The sequence below is a fragment of the Paralichthys olivaceus genome, chromosome 18 (assembly GCF_024713975.1).
Source record: "Paralichthys olivaceus isolate ysfri-2021 chromosome 18, ASM2471397v2, whole genome shotgun sequence".
In the NCBI taxonomy this organism is placed as follows: Eukaryota; Metazoa; Chordata; class Actinopteri; order Pleuronectiformes; family Paralichthyidae; genus Paralichthys; species Paralichthys olivaceus.
The window spans coordinates 17,466,785-17,486,737 of record NC_091110.1 but is presented as its reverse complement, the minus strand read 5'-3'; the positions used below and the strand labels follow the sequence as shown (position 1 = coordinate 17,486,737).

General features: G+C 43.8%; 1 protein-coding gene across 12 annotated transcripts in view; it reads left to right on the top strand.

Moving 5' to 3' along the window:
- vav2 (vav 2 guanine nucleotide exchange factor) overlaps positions 1-19,953 on the top strand; it is a 160,125-nt gene that overhangs the window by 34,097 nt on the left and 106,075 nt on the right. For all 12 annotated transcript variants that reach the window (XM_069513271.1, XM_069513270.1, XM_069513266.1 and 9 more), the window contains exon 2: positions 11,979-12,095. In XM_069513271.1, the coding sequence (XP_069369372.1) occupies positions 11,979-12,095 (117 nt within the window). The remainder of the gene's footprint in view (positions 1-11,978; positions 12,096-19,953) is intronic.

Below are 19,953 nucleotides of genomic sequence, written 5' to 3'. Positions count from 1 at the left end.
GGTTTTTTTTTTTTTTTTTGTGATGATGGACCATATCTAAGTTCTGGTGAGGTTTCAGGACATGTCTGAATGGGAGCGGGGCCAGACCCATCAACATGAGCTGGCTTCCTCCACCCTGTAGTTATGAGGAGGTTTGTTAGTGGTGATTGAGGTCTTGTTTTCACTGGACTACTGGCTCACAAATGTGATTAGGACTTGGATGCGTTTTCAGACAGAAAACTGTGATTATTGCTGAATCTGTCAAGCAATTTTCCTGTTTGATAATTTACTGGAACAACTATGGGGAATTTGAAAGAATGTAGCTGTGTCTGTTTTTACTCTTGTTACTTGCACAGATACTATTAACATTATTTTCTCATATGTGATTAAGGTAATGTGACGAATATCTCCCCGTACTGTCTGAGTGTGCAGGGAGCTAAAAGACTTGGCTGAAAAAATAAAATATTCCTGATAAATTTTCTAAACGTGTGTGAAATGTTTTATAGTTTTTCATATAAACTAGTCTCTGGTGCTAAAGTCCTCCACATATCTGTTGAATGTCTTAACACGTAACATGTGTTCTGAATGTCATCATTGAGGTATAAAAACAAGGATAACCCTGTGTTTTTATGGGTTCCTCTACACTGCTGCCATGTTGTGGTTTCCAGACATTGTACGTGGGCTAAAACCTCCAATTACGGAACAGGAAGAGTGTTGCATCTGAAAGACATAAGCAGCTACATATGTGCACACACACACACACACTGTCTTCCTCTATGTCTCTCAAACACACACACAGTCTACACACACTCTTTCCATGCTGGAGGCTCAGGGCTCTGATCTGTCCGAGGGTTTCCTCCTGTGGCCCTTGTGCCAGACTGTCTGGAGATCTGTGGAGGAGGCTGGCGTTGCCTCGTCTGCTGGATTGAAAAAAAAAAAAAAAAAAAAAAAAAGGGCAATAACATTTGCTTTTTGTGGCACAGTTGCCCTCCTCCTCCCCCTCCTCCTCGTCTCCTCTCGAGAAGGATTACCAGCAGAAACCGGACGTTTGATCCCGCCTTGCTCTCCGCCACCGCTACATCCATCTGACAAGGCTCTTTGTATCTCTTTCTCATCCAGTCTTCTCTGTATTATTTCTCACTGGGTCTGAAAAGATAAGATTTAAGCCTTTCTTTTTTTCCCCCTTCCTTTCGCTCTTTGCCATTTGATCGCTCCGATTTAGCACCCGGCTACCTTAAAGGAGCAGCCCGGACAGCTGGGTCATATTTATGAGAGAAGTTCATTCAATTTCAGCAGGAACGGTGAAGAGGAGATCACAGCGACAGGTGTGGGTGACACGTGAGATGATGTCGGAGGAGCCATGTAAATGGATAATTAACTGTCACGAAGTTGACAGGTTTTCACTCCCTCAACGTCTTTGCATGAAGCTCAGAAATAAACAAAAACATCCTCACTAACCCTCCCTTGCCACCTCCGCTTAAGCTTTTTCTCTCCATGCTGACAATGCCTTTATCTCAACGGTGATTAATTGCGAGGGACGGTGCCAACAAGCTTTCCGATGTAATTTGCAGGACAAGTATAAGCAGAAAGTGTGGCCCCCAATACATAATGTTTGTGATTGCGGCTGCACCGGCAGTGACAAGGGCCCAAAAAAATAGTTGTGACAATGTGATGCAATGTGACAGAGGACAGTATTTACTGACCTTAAGCTGTCACGATTAAGTGTAAACAAAGTGGCTTCATTTAGACCAAGGCTGTTGACGTGTTTGAGTCAAGATGAGCCACTGGAATGAAGAATTGATGCCCTCTCAGCATAGCCCTAGCTCCTGGGTCACAGACGGCTCTGGAGAAACTTTCACTCCTTCCTGCCGACAGAGGTCACATCCCCCATTAACCTGTGTCATGTCAAAATTATAAGCCCGCAGATACTGTTGATTGGTGCCACGGTTTCACACAAAAAACATACTGTACGTGTTTTTATACACTTATTCATACTGAGGTTGCTAATATTACTTTGTGTTATGTCTTGAAAAGGTTTCCGTGCTCTTGGTTTTAGCTCCTGTCTCTGAAGAATCAACCGGACTAAAAACTTAAGGGGCTCCAGGTCTGAAGAATTCAATTGCTTAGGTTGGCAGATCACTTCCTTTTTTTCTTTTACATTTTCTACCATAAGAATTATCCAGTCAAGCGTAGGATTTTTCAGCTCTGTCGGATGTATGTGCTCTGCTCAGCGCCAATGCACTTGTAGTCTGCACTAAAGTGCCCCGTGCCCCATGAGTCCAAACCATAATCCATTAATTAAAGTTTTTGTAGTCAGTTTAACTCATGATTAGGTTTCAGTGAACTCCAGAGTGTAGAAATTAGAAGCAATGTCGCCATGGTTACCCCCACGTATTTAGTACTGCGGCCAGTATGATGTTTGCTTGAGGCGTCATTAAAAGCGACTGCCAGCCAATCAGGAACTAGTATTTACTTTGGTCATTGTTTAAAAAAGAATATCAAACTACAATTGCTGCAATAGAACCAGTTGTGTTTCTTGGCAAAGGTGCAGCTCCGACTGATAACAAGTGTTTTGTGCAAACGGCAGATTATCAGAATGCGCAGAGCGTGCAAACATGAGATGTTGACTATTCCCACTGTGATTGTCGTTCTCAAATCAAACCATACAGTGGGTTAACGCTTGTATCGCTGTGGTCTCATGTTTCATTCACTCTGGCTGAGTGCCCAGTGGAAACCTCTGTCCAGTGCACCACTGAATGGACGTAAACTGTATCCAGTCACTTAATCTGTAAATTGGCTGATTGCTGTATTGTGTGTCGCAGCAAAGCCGGCGCTGTGTGATTGAATGATTGTTTATCCAAGCTGTGGCTATGATGATTAAAGCGGCCGAGCTCGGCCCCAGAGCCGGTCGGGTAATTAACAGGCTGTTCTCCATGTTAATAGCATTAGTCACCTTGGAGATAATCGCAGCCACCAAGAGCCCAGAGCTACGTCCCCCTGTGTACCTGATGGCCGCCCTAAACAAAGGACTGACAAACACTTGAACAGTGGTTTCAGATTTCACTGTCTTGGCCCTCGAGCACATTGAAAATACAATAAACCATAAACTTCATGTATGTTTTTAGTGGAAGCATCATTTGGTTTGGATTCACAGAAGTATCCGTGTTCTTGATGAGTCATGTGAGATGAAGGGTTAATCGAATGTTAGTGTTATCTGCTTTGTCAAAATGCATCAATTTGCGCAAGATTTAAAGTTCCTTGTTAATTCTTTGGACATATGTGTATAAGCCCACAGCCAACTCAGCTCTGCCAAAACCGTTAATGGACTTTAAATGTGTCCAAGCTCGGCACAGTTAGGATGTTCATTGAGGTAATGTTACACGTATGATGCAAGGGTTTCTTTTGCGTGGAAAGAAGTGAAAGGTACCATTTCTTACGGGGGAGCTAAACCGCTCCCGTGAGCCTTAAGTTGTGAGGAGGGAACTCAGCGGGGGAAAAGATAAATGCAGCCTTCCCCTCCCTGCTCTGATGTCATAAATTACGTGGCCATTGATCCATGGGTGTCTGGGATTCTCGACGGACCTCCCTCTCACATTCATCAAGCCTCGAGTCTGCGGCTAAGCCCGGAGTGGAAATGCCTCAAACACACACCGCTCTCCTGAGTGTCTGCAGCATGGCCTGTTGCTTAGTTACACTATAGATTCATATTTACATGAAGTGTAGCCGAGAATCTCGAGGACTGCACCAGGATGTTTTAGCATCTTGGCCGTAAAAGGGTTTTTTCCTCTGTATCCTCGGGCTGATTCCTTGAGACTGACGGGGCAACAATATCAGAGTGAAATACAGGGCAGGCAGCAGGGCACGGAGGATGATGATGATGATGATGATGATATTTATTAGAAACTGTCCTGAAAACCAACTGCCTCCTCTTTGACAGGAAATGGAGATATAGGCGGTCATCCAAAGGTGAATCCCGTCTCGCACGACTCAGAAACAGCTACAAAAAACAAAAGAGTGCAAATCTTTTGTGTGCAGTTTATACCACTTCAGAGAAAAGAGGCTTTATGAATTATTACTGGTCCACAGAGAAAGAAAAATATATGAAAGGTCAGAGGAAATTGAAAAATCAAGTCAGGTAGAATTAAGGTGATAATAGTCGATGCCTCTTGTTCTCTTTTGTCTAAAACTCGCTCTTGAGCTCTTCTTCATCGCCACTATTTGTGAAGGTCACCACTTGTCTTCCTCAGTCGGTTTAAAGTAGTTTTACGCAAATTATTAATGAGGTTGTCAAGCTGTAAATATAAAACACATATAACCAGAATGGATTATTAATTTGTTTAAATATAAAATAGATGTTTTAGGTCTGGAAAATAATCTGCAAAAGAGTTCTGGCAAAAATGGCAAAACACCAATGTTAAAAAATCAGCTTTTTCTAAAGAGGGAAGAGGGAGGACAGAAACTTTGAAATATGCGATTGTGTCTTTGCAGAAGAAAGTGTGATACTTATACACGAGGTATTCAAAGTGCAAAATTTCCCTTTGAAATATTCCAGGATTAATATGGTGGTACCGCCAACATTATCACACATTGAACTCTCTCTCTCTCTCTCTCTATCTATATATATATTATCATAAAAAAATGAAATAAAATATGAAATACATGGCTGGCATTTTAAAACTCCTCCTCCTCCTCCTTCTCTCCATCATCCATGAGAGCAGTTTTGTCCCTAGCCGTGGTGGTTTCCGCCTCAGTAGAGAGAAGAGCTGTACCTTGAAGACATATTCCTTCTCTTTCTTTTCACTCTCTCCCACACAAAAGCTTCCCTCTTCCAGGAAGGAGCCTCCTTTTCTTAGTCAGTGTCAGGTTCACTGCCTCTCTATCCTCACGAATGCCCTGACGTGTCCATGTTCCGAGCACGTTACTGCTGGCATGCTACTTTCAGCGAATGCTTTCCTCCTCGTGCTTCTTATCTGCGAACGCTGATGGTGTTTTTTTCTTTTTTTTAACGAGTGGCCGGTGTAAAGGTGAAGGTGGACTTGATTTAATTATGGAGTCATGCTCTACAATCACGGCGGCGTTCTCCCCCCAGAGTCGGCGCTCTAAGCCCAATGATCTTCTTTTGTAATGGAGATTAACCTCTCTCTAAAAACTGTACTTAGCCTATTTAACTTTCACATTTTAACATGAGCCACGTGGGCCTCACTAACGAAGCAGTTCTGCCTCGTCTGCTGATGAGATTTCAAACTCTGGTCAATCCACACCTGCTTACAGGCTTTTAGGGCTAATAGCATAAGATGAACACATTTGCATACTATTGCAATGAATTATTCATGTGGCGTCCGCTTCTCTAATTTGCAGGAGCAGGGCCTTTCCCCTCACTGAGTTAAACATCTGGGTGACCTGGAAGTGGGATCCCCAGTCCATTAATCCGCTGCGGGGACAATACACCGCCTGAGAATGTACTAACCTGCCTCAGCTGGGTGTCCAAGTGCAAACACAGATCTTTACATTTTTCATGATAACTCATTAAACTCCGGGTTACTTTCAACACAGCAATTCATTTAGTATCGTTAACAATCTACTCGCTCTCTAAACATTGAGATCTCGGACCCTGGGAAACTCGGAGGAACCGTTTCGCCGGTTTCAAACGTTGATCAAAGCAGATATTGATTTTAAATAAGAGCGTTCATTGATCGCAGACATTTGAAGTCAGTGATGTTTGAAAAACTCTGGATTGAATTATGTTGCAAAGTTTGGAAAAGAAAAACAGATTAGTGTTTTGTTTATCTGCTCTGTTATTGATCCCAGCTGCTGGTGAATTGAGAACATCAATGCACTGCTGGGTTGACTGTTGGCAGGCTAGTTTATCATGGTATTAGTGGCATTGACTTGGTATTGTTGGTTTACCTATCTGCTCGAGATGTTGTTATTTTGAGCACTAGTTAGTCTTTTACCCAAAGACTTCAGCTGAAATTTGATTATTTGACATTTTATCATCAGCATAACATTTATTTTGAAGCTAATGGGATAACTGATTAACCACATTTGTAATATTTCAAGCAAAAATCCCCAAATTTGGTTGAAACAGTATCATTTCAGACTTATGTACTTATTAGATAATGAGGATTTATCATATTGTTGAACTGCTGGACTGCTTCGGCATATTTGGATTATCTTTACGTTAGTTTTCCTCTTTTTGAAACTGGGATCAGTGAAAGGAGTCTAATCTATCGACACTATAAGTTCTAACAGTACTTTCCTTAACAGTGCAGCTACATGAAAGCTCTGCAGAGTGCTAACATCCCGCAGGCAGACGATTTATCACAAGAGCACATTTTCTTTCTTTCTTTCTTTCATTCTTTCCATTTTAGCCGAGACTGAATGAGATGTTACTATAATGGACCTTTCCTGCAAAGTCAAGCATTCTGATGAGGTGTATTTTTGGAAAGCTCCAGCGCCGATCACTAAATCTCTCCTTACCCGAAAGCAATCAACACCCTCGGTTGTAGGATCATTAACCAAGCGCAAAGTTTACGAGATCCATCATCACCTGCAGAAAGCATTCGTGTGCGTATCTGCGGGTTTGTATAGGTGTGTGTGTTTTTGTGTGTGTGCAGCTTGTCGGAAACAGCTCAGCCTTCTCTTGGCTTAATATGAGCTCCTCGTTGCTGCTCTCTCACCTGCTGAGAGCCCCCTTCCTGTTGTTGTGGAGGTGTGGAATGATTCACTGCCCAAGACACAACACGAGGGGATTGTGTGTGCTTTTGTGTCTGTGTGTGTCTGAGAGAGAGAGAGAGAGAGAGAGAGAGAGAGAGAGAGAGAGAGAGAACCCACACAGTTCCCAGACAGCCACCCGTCTGTTTCATTGACTCCTCTCTGAGTATGTGATCATCTTCGTGACTCACCTCAGTCTGCAGATTATCGCTCCTTTAAAAGGCCAATGAGTAAGAATTGGCTATGTGTTGAAATCATGCTAACCAAATCAAGGGCAAGTCCGGGGCGTTGACCCGCGTACGTCATTGATGGAAGACATATTGTTTATCTTTACCTTCCCAAACTTTGTTGTTCACTAAAACTTCTAGAAACAAGAAATAAAAGCCTTTCATGAGCTACATTCTGAGGATAGCATCACTACCACAACCTTTAACACTGCGTTAAAACTGTTCCTTACATTCTGTTGATGATCTTTTAAACTTTTAAGCAGAACACATTTTTATTCTCCTTTGCCCCCAAATTGACCAACCAACACAAATCATTTCCAGAACCTCAGTGTGTGACGGTGGAAAGAGAACGTGAGCCAGACACAAGGTGTTATTATTGTGTTTGCAGTATGTTGTAGATCCAGGGAGATGATTGATCCAGGAAACATGTTCACATCACTTCTGTGCATTTTCGTAACTGCTTCCTCTTGTTTCTCAGCTTGTCACAGCTTCTCCCTCTTTTTCTCCCCTGTGGGTCGACTTCTCTCTTTCCCAGCCCCTCCTTCCTCTCCGACACCAAAGAGCTGAGGTTTTGGGAAAACACGCCACCTCTTCCTCCTCCTCCTCCTCCTCACCCTCATATCCATATCTCCCTGTTTTCCCTGCATCACATTTCTCTAACATGCTGTTGTTCAGATTTTATGAGGATGCTCTAATTTGTATCTCGTCAGATACAAGCATCTCGGAGAGTGTGCACATAAGGGCCACCCTCCCAGAGGAGTTATGCATTATTCCTCTGTGTATGATGTAGCGTAGTGATATAGTAGATGGGCTTGTCAGGGAGGTGACGGCTCTTTGTTACCTGACTCTTTGCTGCTCCTCTCCCTCCTGCCTCCCCTCCTCTCACTCCTCTCCCTCCTCTCTCTCCTCTCTGTCTCTCTCCAGCCTTCCTGACAACAAGTCTACCTCTTTTAAGAGTTGTTTGCTCTTGACTGAGAAGTCAAAATCCGAGCCGACGCTCCAGTGGAGCACACGAGCCATGCGCCTTGTGAGTCCACCTACAGGCAATCGCTCTCTCTATCATTTTCTCTTCACCTCCTCTCTTTTCCTCTGCCTCTTTATTCCCCACTCGCTCTCTCTGACCTTCTTTTTCCTCTGTTATAATTTGTGAAAAGTCTGATTTAGTGCTCATGATTACAGCGGGAGTTGACTCTGGTAATTGCTGCCCTTGCTTTCAGGACTGAAAGTCTTGAAAGCGTGATTTTCAGAAGCCAGTATTCAGAGTTGTGACAGGTGGGCTGACACGATGGTCAACACTTGAGGCAAGTGGTTCAGAACTGATTATTAGAAATGTTGCACATTTTCTGTGTTTTTTCTTGTGTAGCTGTGAAGATTTTTTTCTACTAAACACTTTCAGCATTCGCAAAGTATTTTCCATCGCAAGACACTGACAAAACAACACGAACCACCATTTTGTGACAGGTGCTAAAAAAAGAATTAATAATATAATTGCTTGTAATTGGGAACAAGCACCTGCTTAATGTGCTTCACTTGCAATCAACTTTTATTGCAACGTTTTAGTCATAAAACCGCATGTTTCTTTTTGTGGCTTGAAACGGCGACGCCACAGTTCTGCAGTATAATGAAACAGAGTGAAACTGTCGTGCAGTAATGATCCAGTCTGCTGTCCTGAAAATTAAAAGTGATGTAATGTGTTGAAGATACATGGGCGGATCCAGACGGGGCCCAATGCCCCTTTGGCCACAGTGAAAACCGGCTGACCCCTGAAGTGCCCAAGTCCAGTCACTGGTTGCTTGACCCTTTCACAAACTGAGGCAATTCAGTAACTCATCACTATTGTTGAAAATAGCGTTGAGATTAAAATGCAATGAAGAGCTTTTTGCATTTAATAATGCACGTCTTGATCTGGAGAGCCAGTGGTAACCAACAGTTTAATTCACTGAGTAAAGAATTGCTCATGGATGTTGGACATAAATGTGGCCCCTCCATGTAGAGGTTCCTTTTATGGCCCCTGATAGGGAAAGATCTTGTATCTGCCCCTGTCCAGTTTTTTATTTTCTTTAAAGGAGGGTTGCAACTATTATTATTTTTCAAAAAAAACTGTTCAGTCTTCTAAATCAGATAAAGGAGAAAATTCATCATTATCCAGCAACTCGTTGGTATTTTTTAATTAGGAACTTGTGTTAATTAACAATCTTGAACTATTATTAATTAAACAGTAGCCTGAAGTTAATTGTGTGTTTTTTTTAAAATATAGTTTATGTCCATAAGTGCAAAACCTTTGAATTCTGTCGGCATTGAATCAGTTCAGCTGAGTTTGTGTGTCTGAGGCTGTTGTGTGCGTAACACACTCTCATGACACAGTGAGAAATGGAGGAGTATCTGTGCTTTAATGCGTTGCAGGCCACTGTGAGGTAATTTCAGATGGATTGTGCTGAGGGCAGCCTCAGCCCAAGGAGATGACCGCGCTCTGTTTTTTCCCAGGTGCACTCACACTCCCCCACTCCACAGGAAATGGTGTATTTTTTTCATCTAGATCATAGCAATTCTTTTTACCACTACCCCGGCTCTCTTATCGCCAAACATATATTAGAATGTCAGACACATCTTCCCCCTGCAGATCCATATCTGCAGAGCCCCTCTCTCCTTCTCCCTCACCAAACCACTCCAGCAAATGTTACCTTCTCATATCTGGAGCTTTTTCACCACTGCACGTGAGGATCTGCAGGCACGATAACCTTCGCAGCTGAACTGTAAATGTCACTTTGGCGAGCCAGCCAATCGCATTTCTCCTCACTGGCCAGTGTGTCTCTCTTATGGGGTTCACACCCATGACACTGGGACTGAGCAGATGTGCGCACAAGAATGAGAATGAGTCAGCGGGGCTCTCAGGTGTGGCCAGCAGAGGCCAAATGAAATACCACAAAATACCAGAAAATATCAGATGGAGCTGCCTCTCATCTGAAAAATCACTGGAGTGGGAACAGAGGGAGTTGATTTGTCTTTTCAAGCCTCATCCAAAGCGTGGAAGCTAATTAGTACGGAAGGCTGATGCGGTTGAAGTCCCACATTGTCAATTGTAGCAACAGGAAACCGTGAAGCTCATCAAACTGCAGTTTAACTGGAAGGTTCAAATGAGAACATTGTGCACTTTTCTATTCCTGCGGAGCGAGGAGGCTCTGCAGTGAGTTTCTGTACCTGAAGATGTTGTTGCTGCTGCAGTGAAGCTCATATTTAATCCAACGGCTCAGTTACATGGAATATTCAAACTATTGACCTCATTCCGCCAAGGATGTTATGTTTTCATCTGTTTGTTCGTCTGTCTGTTGGCTGGCAGCGTTACACAAAAACTACAGGATGGATTTCCACTAAACTCTGTAGAGGGATGTGATGTGGGTCCTATATTTTGGTGCACATCGGAATCTGGGGGAGCATCCAGAATTAGTTTTCACTTTGTTCAATATTGTGCAAGATAGTTGATTTCTCAGAGAATTGTGTGTGAATCTCTGAGAAAATAAATCAGATATATGTAGGATCAGCTGGCGGTGTTCTATTCAGACTCTTAGTTGGTTTAATGTCAGAACATTGGTGTCGATGAGTCGAATGAGAAGTGTGACGTAGAAGGATGCCGATTGCTCTTTCCAGTTTTACACGACAGCCTTCATAAGGATGAAGTGTGTTGTGTTGTCTTTCAGCAGAAAAACAGACAATTGAGAGTTTTGTTCCACGTCGGCTTCCCGACTCAAATCTATTTAGCGTGTACATTCTGCTTCCGTGGCCATTAGTTCATATCGCTCACGCTCAGAGAAATGAAAGGGCATATCTGAGCAGCATCTGGATTTGCACGCAAGGTAATGTCTTCTTCACACACACACACACACAGAGGGAGAGAGAGAGATGGAAGATGGGAGGCAGTTATCCTGATCTTTAATATTTCAATACTCCTGTGCAGTTATTGGTCTGTTCCACATCCCTGAAGGTTTATCTGTGCGATTGCATATTTTAGAGACTGGGAACCATCATTATCCACGACCAGAGTATTTATTATGTGCTTTATTATGCATATTTTTGGCTTCTGCAGGCGCCTTATTATATGAACCCTTCCCCCTCATGTGAATCACCTGTCTCAAGTTCTCATTGGCTACGTTCTATTCCTGTGACTGGTGTGGAGAAGCCATTGTAGCGAAAGCAGATATCAATCTGCAATAAAGGAATATAAACCAAAATACTGGTCTGGCTTGTTTCTCTCCACCAGACGTGGAACACGGTAGATTAGACACACTGGCAATGGCACATAATGACAAATTGACATAATAAATCATGCACAAAGTGAAGATTAAGAAAACAAAAGCTGTACAGTTTTGTGTAATTCTGAGAAGAAGTTAAAAATACCATAAAGCATGATCTTTAATTACTGACAGACTCTTTCCTCTCCGTCGCCTTTTCTGTATCTTTAAATACCTCGAAGCTCTAGTTCACATTCCTGAATGACTTCAGATCCAACCAATTTAAAAGTCTTGATTCTTAAGTCTCTTTTGAAGATAGTCCCATGGTTGTTGTTTGTCAGATTGGCGACCTCCGACCTTTTCAGTGCGAGGTCAGTGTGTCCATCCAATAGGCCACGCTCACCCCGGGGGCGGGTCTTTGCCGGCGGGCTTGTCTGAAGACGCTCTGTCTGAGCTCTGACTTCAGAGACTCGTATCTGGATCAGAGAGAGAGAGAGAGAGAGAGAGAGAGAGAGGCATCAGGCTCAGGAGCAGAAATCATTGAATTGATCATCGTAAACATTTAAATGTAAATGTAAATAATATTAATAACAACGAACTATAATTACTTCTACTTCACCATTCCCAATAGCCAATACCTTTTTCAACATCATTTATTCTATAATAGTTTCAGTGCATTTTGGCAAACATCAGCTAAAAGTCTCACATCGACCAACGTTTATTGGCCGATATGAGCAGGTATGACTTCAGGCTTTTGGCTCTACGTTATCCCTGGAATCAGAAATCTGAACATGCAGTTAACTGTCGTTGTCCTCTGTTTGTTTTTTTGCAGTTCCTGTGCTTGAAGAACATCCGGACATTCCTCAAGGTTTGCCACGACAAGTTCGGCCTTCGCAACAGTGAGCTGTTCGACCCCTTCGACCTCTTCGACGTCAGAGACTTCGGCAAAGTAAGTTTCACACCGATGCTGCGATCGGCTCAGAAATGGTTCTGCCCACAGGCTACGAGTTAACTACGGCAGGTGCTCAGAGACACGAAGCTGCCTGTGGGCGTGATGGGATCAGGTCCTACTTTTGTCAGATGCAAAGATAACCTGTGTGGTACATGCTTACCAAACAAAAAATACACTTTTCATAGTTCTCTGCAAGATGTGTGGGTTTAGATCATATGACTGTTAGCTGCAACGCTTCTTGGGAATGTGTGCCCACCCATGTTGCTCTCATTTAAATATTTAAGAAGCTTGTGTGTGTCAGTGGACGAGTGGGTACACGTGTGAGTGTGAAGTTGACATGGCACAGAGATGTGGTTTCACCGGGTTTGAAGGCACTCGAAAGTCAAATCTGTCAGCTACATCCGCTGCACCATGCTCAGATGAGCATTCGGTGTAACACTTCAGGGTCAGTAATCTCATCTCATGTCACTGCGGGACGAGAGTTAAACCCAACTCTGCTTTCTAACAGCCTGCTGTGAACGTGGGTGTCGGCTCAGCGGTAAAGGTGGCCGACTCACTCACCGGCATGTCCTCGGAGCTTCTTGGGGGATATTCAGGTGGATTTGTGCATGTGTTAAATGAGCAGTCATGAGACCACCTCTGAGGAATCTGAGAGGTTCTATTTACTGCCCCGAGTTGTGGCCAGAAGGTCAGCCGTGTGCCGGGTCGGAGCTCTTGGAATTTGGACAACAGGAAGGAGGAGAGTAGTACTAGAAGTCACACTCTTTTGCATTGAAAGGACTCCCTTTGTACAAATTCTGGGCATGTTGGACAGGGACTTAACAGTAGAGCCAGAAAATTCAGGGGGGGATTATGTATCCCACCTGGTTTGGAAATGCCTCGGGATCCCCCAGGAGCTGCTAGAGGATGTGGCACATCTGGGCTCTGCAGCCTCTGTGACTCAGACCTGGATATCTGGTGGAAACTGGATGGATGGATGAACGAAAGTTGTTTTAACTGAAGGTTTGTGGTTGTATATATCAGTGATTCTATGTCATTAAACTATGTTGTTTACAGCTTGTGAAAAAAAATTACAGCAACAATACCAGTTAGCTGCACAACAGAGGAGAACAGGCGACTGGTTTATGGTGTCTTTTCTTTTCTTGTGGCTGAGCGCTCCTGGAGAGGGACCCACGTGCTTGATAGAGACGGGGGAAGGGATTGACTGGTAATCCATGATTGGCATTACCCCGCTGGCCTCAGCTTTGGAGAGTGAATTGTTTCCTTCCATTTTCTAATGCGTCTGACTGCAGCGTGTTGTGTGCACGTGCATGTGCGTGCCTGTGTGTGTGCTTACAGACAGGGGGGGGGGGGGGGTCAGCACAGTTCTTGTCGGCTGTTAATTCCAGCAGCTGGGACAGTATGATGTCATTGAATTGATGATGACAGCTGATGCCATTGTGTCAGGATTGGCGCAGTGGGAATGTTAATACAGTATCTCTGCAGTATTGTGTGTTTGTGTACTATGTTTGCAGTATTGTGTGGGGGGGGGATTACTCTGCAGAGATATGAATGAACTGCATCGCATCTCGCGGCGATCGATGGCGAAGCGGATGTGTTTGCGTAAAACTCATCTTCCCATTTATCCAAAGTATCCGATTTAATTCAACGGATCCGCTCTCTGCACGTTGGGCCAGAGAGGAGGGAGCCGAGGGAAAGATGGAGAAAGAAAAGACAAGAGAGAGAGAGAGAGAGAGAGAGAGTGAAGAAGAGGGGGAGGGTGAAAAAAAAAAAAAAAAAAGACGAGGGCCCATTTGGCAGTTTGTAGATAAACCGCAAGACCGTCTCTGAGAGTCAATGAGCTCACGGCGGACGGTATTAAAATCCAACAGCAGTCTGAATCAATCACAGAGACCCTCCGTATGTCAATTTGGAAATTGCTTTTGTATGGTCTCCGTGGTGGAGGGCTTGTCCCGCCATTGATTTTCCATTAAGGCCAAACATCACATTATAATATATTGAATTGAGTAGATCCCCACTAATGTGACATACATTTAAATAGCGAGAATGCCTCATAAACGAAACATGAAAGAGGGTCGTGCATTCCTCCAGTTACTTCCTTTGGCTTTTATACTTTTGCAGCTCGTCGATTAATGCGCTCTTTTGTTACCACGACACAAAAGTTTCTTTGTGAGCACATCCGCTTGCAAACAATGGGGATTCTAACCTCTGTCACGCATGCAGTATGTATCATTGTACGGTATCATTCATCCTTTTGTCACTAAATTACACAAAGAAAAGTGTAAAAACGTGAAGCAGCTTCGGAGCCTTCGCAAACGTTGAATGCATCTTCTCAAACCGAGGGCCTTTTAAACGCCACACAGCACATAGAGTATCTGCTACATACAGGCCGAACAAGTCGCTATAAAATATAAACAACTGCTGACACAAATCTACCGATACAACTTTTAACTCGTCAAATTTCGTTTCACTTCTTGGAGCGTTTTCTGAAACCTGCCTGAGACGTCGGCCGTACGAGTGAATCTGTTTGGAAGGTGGTGCAGTTGTGGCTGCAGGCGATGCTGGATGCAACTTGTGCAGTCCGTCCCTCCAAAGACGCATCCGCTGACAGTTTTTGCTTGAGTGCATCACAAACTGCTTACTCTGGTGTTTGACTGGAATACCAAACTGTCTGGAGACGGACAGTTATATCCCAGCGTTGGTTTAGAGGATTTAAGAATTAAGTAAGAGATCATATATACATTTAGTACCGTTAGTGAAGAAAGAATCACTTTCATGAGCTTCTGAAATCAGTTGTTTTTTTTCATAGTGGCAACTGGCATCATCCTTTTCACTATAAAATATGAAGTTGCACTCACTGTGCCCCTGCTCCTTGTTTTGAACTCTTATCATATCCAGCAGTGTCTGAAAAAGACACAGCCGACTGCTGCTGGGATTCGAACTAACGATACCACAAGAGGCTCTTTCTGTGAGCTTGGGTGCTTGCACTGTGAATTCGGTAGTGCAGACTTTTACTTTCTGTTTCCTGGGATAGTAATGTTCCTTTTTTGCAAATCTTGTAATGGATATCGCTCTGCTGTTTATCCAGCTTTAGAAATCCAAACCATTCCCAGATCAAATATGTTCTGTGATCTCTCTTTACTTCAATAACCCATTTGTATTCTTTCCTTGTTTTATTTCTGTAGCCTGATAGCTGAACGTAACACTTCTACTGCAGCCTAATGATACCGTATTGATGTATTGCCCAACCGTCCTAGTGTTAGCATTGTCTGTAGCAGGAGAGGCAAAGGGGAATAAAAACAGAGAAGGAAAAGAAATTCCCTCATGGATGAAAAAGAAGATCTCTAATCGTGTACCTGGCGGAACTCCTTTTGAAAACAAATGTGATGTTTGCAAAAATAGAACCAAAAATGTCGATATAAACCCCCATCTCATCTGATTGAGTGGAATCAAAACAGGGGCATGTAGAAATGAGGGAAGACGGAGGATGTTGACAGCATCCGCCTCTATCAACATTAATCAGCCCATGCATCAACAATGGCTTCCACTGGCCCAAGAGTTCATCTCCCCTCTCTGCCTCTAATGATGCCATTTCCTGGGTCGCAGGCGAACAGAGACTGGGGGGGGGGGACTGGGCCCAATGCTGTAACAAAAAACAAAAAAAAAGTAATTGCCCCTTGAAAACCTCCCCTCCATCCAGTGGGGCTGGTATTAAAACAGATGGAGCAGATATCCTGCCCGATGTCCTCTACTGATTTTTATTTTCATTACTCAACTCATTTCAAGCAGGAACACCCTTTGCCACATACAGCGCGAGCTACTGCTCCCTTGTTGTGTTCTCTAATCACGAGAGGGGGGGTAACTGTTCCGCTCTATGCGGTCCCATGCACACATCACCACACTCCTCTTCCTTGCACCCTAACCCATCCCCCATCATTAGAAATTCATTATGACATCATTAAACCAATGAAATACAGCTTATTACAGTAGACCCCAGAGAACGCTTCTATTTAAACACCTCCCTCCATCCGCACCCAACCGCCTCGTTTCCTGTCTCCCGACCTGTTTTAATTAGCCACCGAAGGAACATTGCTGTCATTTAAATGAACACGGCAATCAGTTTATTTGGCTGTTGCCGCGATTAGCATAATTAGCCCGCACCTGTTAACCATCTATCAACAGTTTGGTGATTTTTCGTCGACGGCGGAGGAAGGAAGCTCCCTGATACGTTAACCGCCGGATTTGCTCGTCGTTGAATGGCCACATTTGTTTGTGATGCAGACACTGCTGCTGGCATCTTTTTCTGCCTCTTCTAAACTGCGCCGGTGTCACGACCGACTGACTCGTGAAGTGTCGGAGCCGTTCAAGTGATGCTCATCGACTTGATAGTGTAGTGAATGGGTTTTTGTTTGTGTGCTGCATTTAAATGGAAATCCGCCCGTTGGTGTGATCTCTTTGTTTATGTGCAACAGCGACGGTTCAGGTGCATTTACCAGGAAACTCACAGTGATGATTTGAACATGTGTTTCTCTGAACTGTTCCACTTTACAGCAAAATGCATTATATATATATATGTGTTCAGAAATGTGCTCTGCATCCCAACCTGCCATCAGATTATTGTAATGTCTAATACTGAAAACACACCTTGAAACAGATGGAGCTTACTAATGTGGAGGAAACAAAACACACACGATTTAATCTGTGCCAACTGCTTCGTTTTCAGGTCCTCCTCACTCCCCTCATCTATCTCTCCCCTTCCTCACTGTCCTCCTCTCCCCACTCATTCATCTCACACCCACTCCTGGTGCGAGTATGTTGTGATAAGAATGAGCCAGCGGCGCACGAGCCATCATTGCGTCAGGACGGTGTGACGGCAAGTGTTTGATTGCCCTCTGTGCCGCTCTGAAATCCTGCGTTTACTGAAAATCCTGCTCGTTGCATTTTCCTTCTGCTCTCCGTAGCAAAAAATAGCTAACGTCGCTCAGCATCCACGCCCAGTGCTGCTCACATCTGGAACGTGCCTCAGCCGCAGTCGGCCGCCAGCCTGATCGCTGTTTACCAAGGTTGTATTTAACCTCAGCCCCGAGAGCTCAGTCTGACCCTGAGCTCATTTGTTCTCACTATGTGAACATTCTCAAACATGCAAAGTACATTAAAGCGCAGATCTCTCTGCTGTCTTTTGTTGGTTTCCGAGGTATTTACAGGCTTGTGGCTTGTTTTGCGACAGCGTGCCATACATTGTTTTACAATGAAAAACCATTTTATGGCATGTAAGTGGTACTTAACATTTTATAGAGGACGATTTAAGAGGTTTAGTGGGATTTTGCAGACACGTATGCACATATTTTGACAGATAAGTCCATTTGTGATTAATTAAAGGGGTCAGGGAGGCGTCTGCCGGCTACGCCTCAGGCTTGTTTTGTTGTGTACACTTGGTTAACATTTTGGGAAAGGTGCTCATGCATGCTGCATTAACTATTCACAGAAACAGTTTGCTCTGGAACAACAGCTACACTTAAAAGAGTCAAATGGATTCACATCGCCATTTACATTAATTTGATCTCACTTGTTTTAATGTACTTTGTAACATTGTGAAGAAAAGTGCTATAAAATAATTATTATTATTATTTGCATCCTGTAGAAAAAGTCTATTTGATTATTATTCCTCTGCCAAGGAAGTTATGTTATCACCCATTTGTTGTTTGATTATCAGTGTGATTACAAAAAAAATCTTGAACCAGACATCTTGAATGGACTTGAGCTAAAAAGAACCCATTAAATGTTTGTGCGGATCTTTGCAAGATCTTTTTGACATTTTCACTAGTTTCTCAGAGACTTATTCTTGAGTCTTGATGAAAAATATATATATTTAGAGGATCGATATCTATGAATTTATGCAATTTGGTGCAGCTTGAATTTAAGACTGTTTAGCCTCGGTGGACGTATGCTCTCTACTGAGGTTGTTGATGTTTTTGAAAGACAGAAATGGACGGGCTGCACTTTCCATTCACTCTGGAAGGTTACATGTTGGTCCTTTCATATATTTACAGTTGGTGAATAATAGAAACTGTACATTGATTCGTGTTGTGTCTGACTCAGGCTGTAGAGAGAGCAGCAGTGAGTGTTGGAGGGGGGGGTTAAAGGTCAAGCAGCCGGGGTCACACACTCAGGTCAGTGCGTCTCCGTCCATTAGTGACCACATCCTCAGCAGCAGTCCTTTACTGTCAAGACCCCGAGGAACACGGATTCCTCATGTTATCTTCCTCTGCAGCGGTTGGAAGAAGTTCGGGACTAATACGAGCCCTCTGAAATAATGTGAGGCACTCACAGTCTTCTTTACTTAGAAATCCAACGGCTGACAGACCTGATTGGAATCATCGTAACGTGGATCCCATCAATTGCCTTGGTTCTGTTTTGCATCCTAAACATACAAACATGGATAAGATGCATTGTTATAGATTCGACTTTAAAGCTTGTGGAGCTGCTGTTACTGTTCAAATAAATATTGTTGCATCTTTAATTAAAGGATGTGGCTCTTTCACTTCAGCTCATCCTCCGACATCCTCCACACCTGGATCTAGCAGGAGGAGCGGTGACTGCTTCACCTGTCCATCAGGACACCGCCCCCCCACAACTGCAAATTTTTACATAAAGCTTCCGAGACACAATCAATAATTCATCCCAAATGCCACAGTGCTGATGATAATTCTCCTGACATGAATTATAAATGGGAACTTCCTCCCCCCCCTCCCTGTGTTTAGACCCCCCTCCCATGTCTCCTTCCACTCCCACCTCCTCGTTATCCCCGCGGCTCGTTACCGTGATACCCATGGAAACAGGTGGTTGCCGAGAGGAGGTCAGCGAGGATGTGGTCGGTGCTCGACTTGGACGGCTAATGGCTGCAGCCGTTTTTTGATTTCAGTCCGCAGTGAAGCCTGGTTTGCTTGACGGATGATGAGCAAGAGCTCGAGGTCCAGATGACTTGAAATGTGTCATTTCAGAGAAATCTCTGAGCCATCTGGATTTCCTCCAGCTGCTCTCGTTTGAAAACTCTAATTAAGCATATTATCATCTCAAAACTGCATTTGTATTAGATCTGTATTTAGTTTTTCTGACGTCTGCATAAGTGATGATTAATTACTAGAGTCTGATGCAGTTTTCTCGTGTAAAATCATAATTGCGGACCCAGAAATCATGAATACTTAAACACTTTTATTCCCCTCCCCTATTTCTCTTTTAGTTTGCTGCACTAACAGAATTCCTCTGTTGAAACTGAAGAATCAGCATCTTCCCACATCAATAGACACGCTGTCTTTTTCTCTGCTCTTGCTACAGTTTTTCCTTCTGTTGCACAACACTGTCATTTAAATCCACCACAAGCAAGCGAGAAGAAAAAAAAAGTGATGAGCGATATAAAAATCGTTTACTGAACGTTTACAGAGTCCTGTTGTGGAAATAATTGGCCTCTTTTGTTTTGGGTGGCCATTACGTTACTATCTGATACCAGACGAGCTGACACGAGCTCTGTGAAGTTTCTCAACTCGCTGTTGTGCGGTGCAGATTACCCAGAAGGTCGCTGAGGTGTGATCACTACCCTCTCTCTAGCCTCTTGGATGCCAGTCAGCGGTCACTGGAGGGCGTGTCCCTGGTGTTAAAGGGTGGCACCTCTGGAGCGCTGCAGGACTGAAGCGGTGGGATAAAGAGGAGAAGCCCCCACAGAGGCAGAGTCTGTGGATCCCTCGCAGCCGATGTGAGCTCTCATTATTTCTCCTCCCCCGATTCCTCCCTCTGAGGCCCCACAGGCGCAGCTATGATGGACAGGTACATTCTCAGAGGAATCACTGGCATGAAAAAG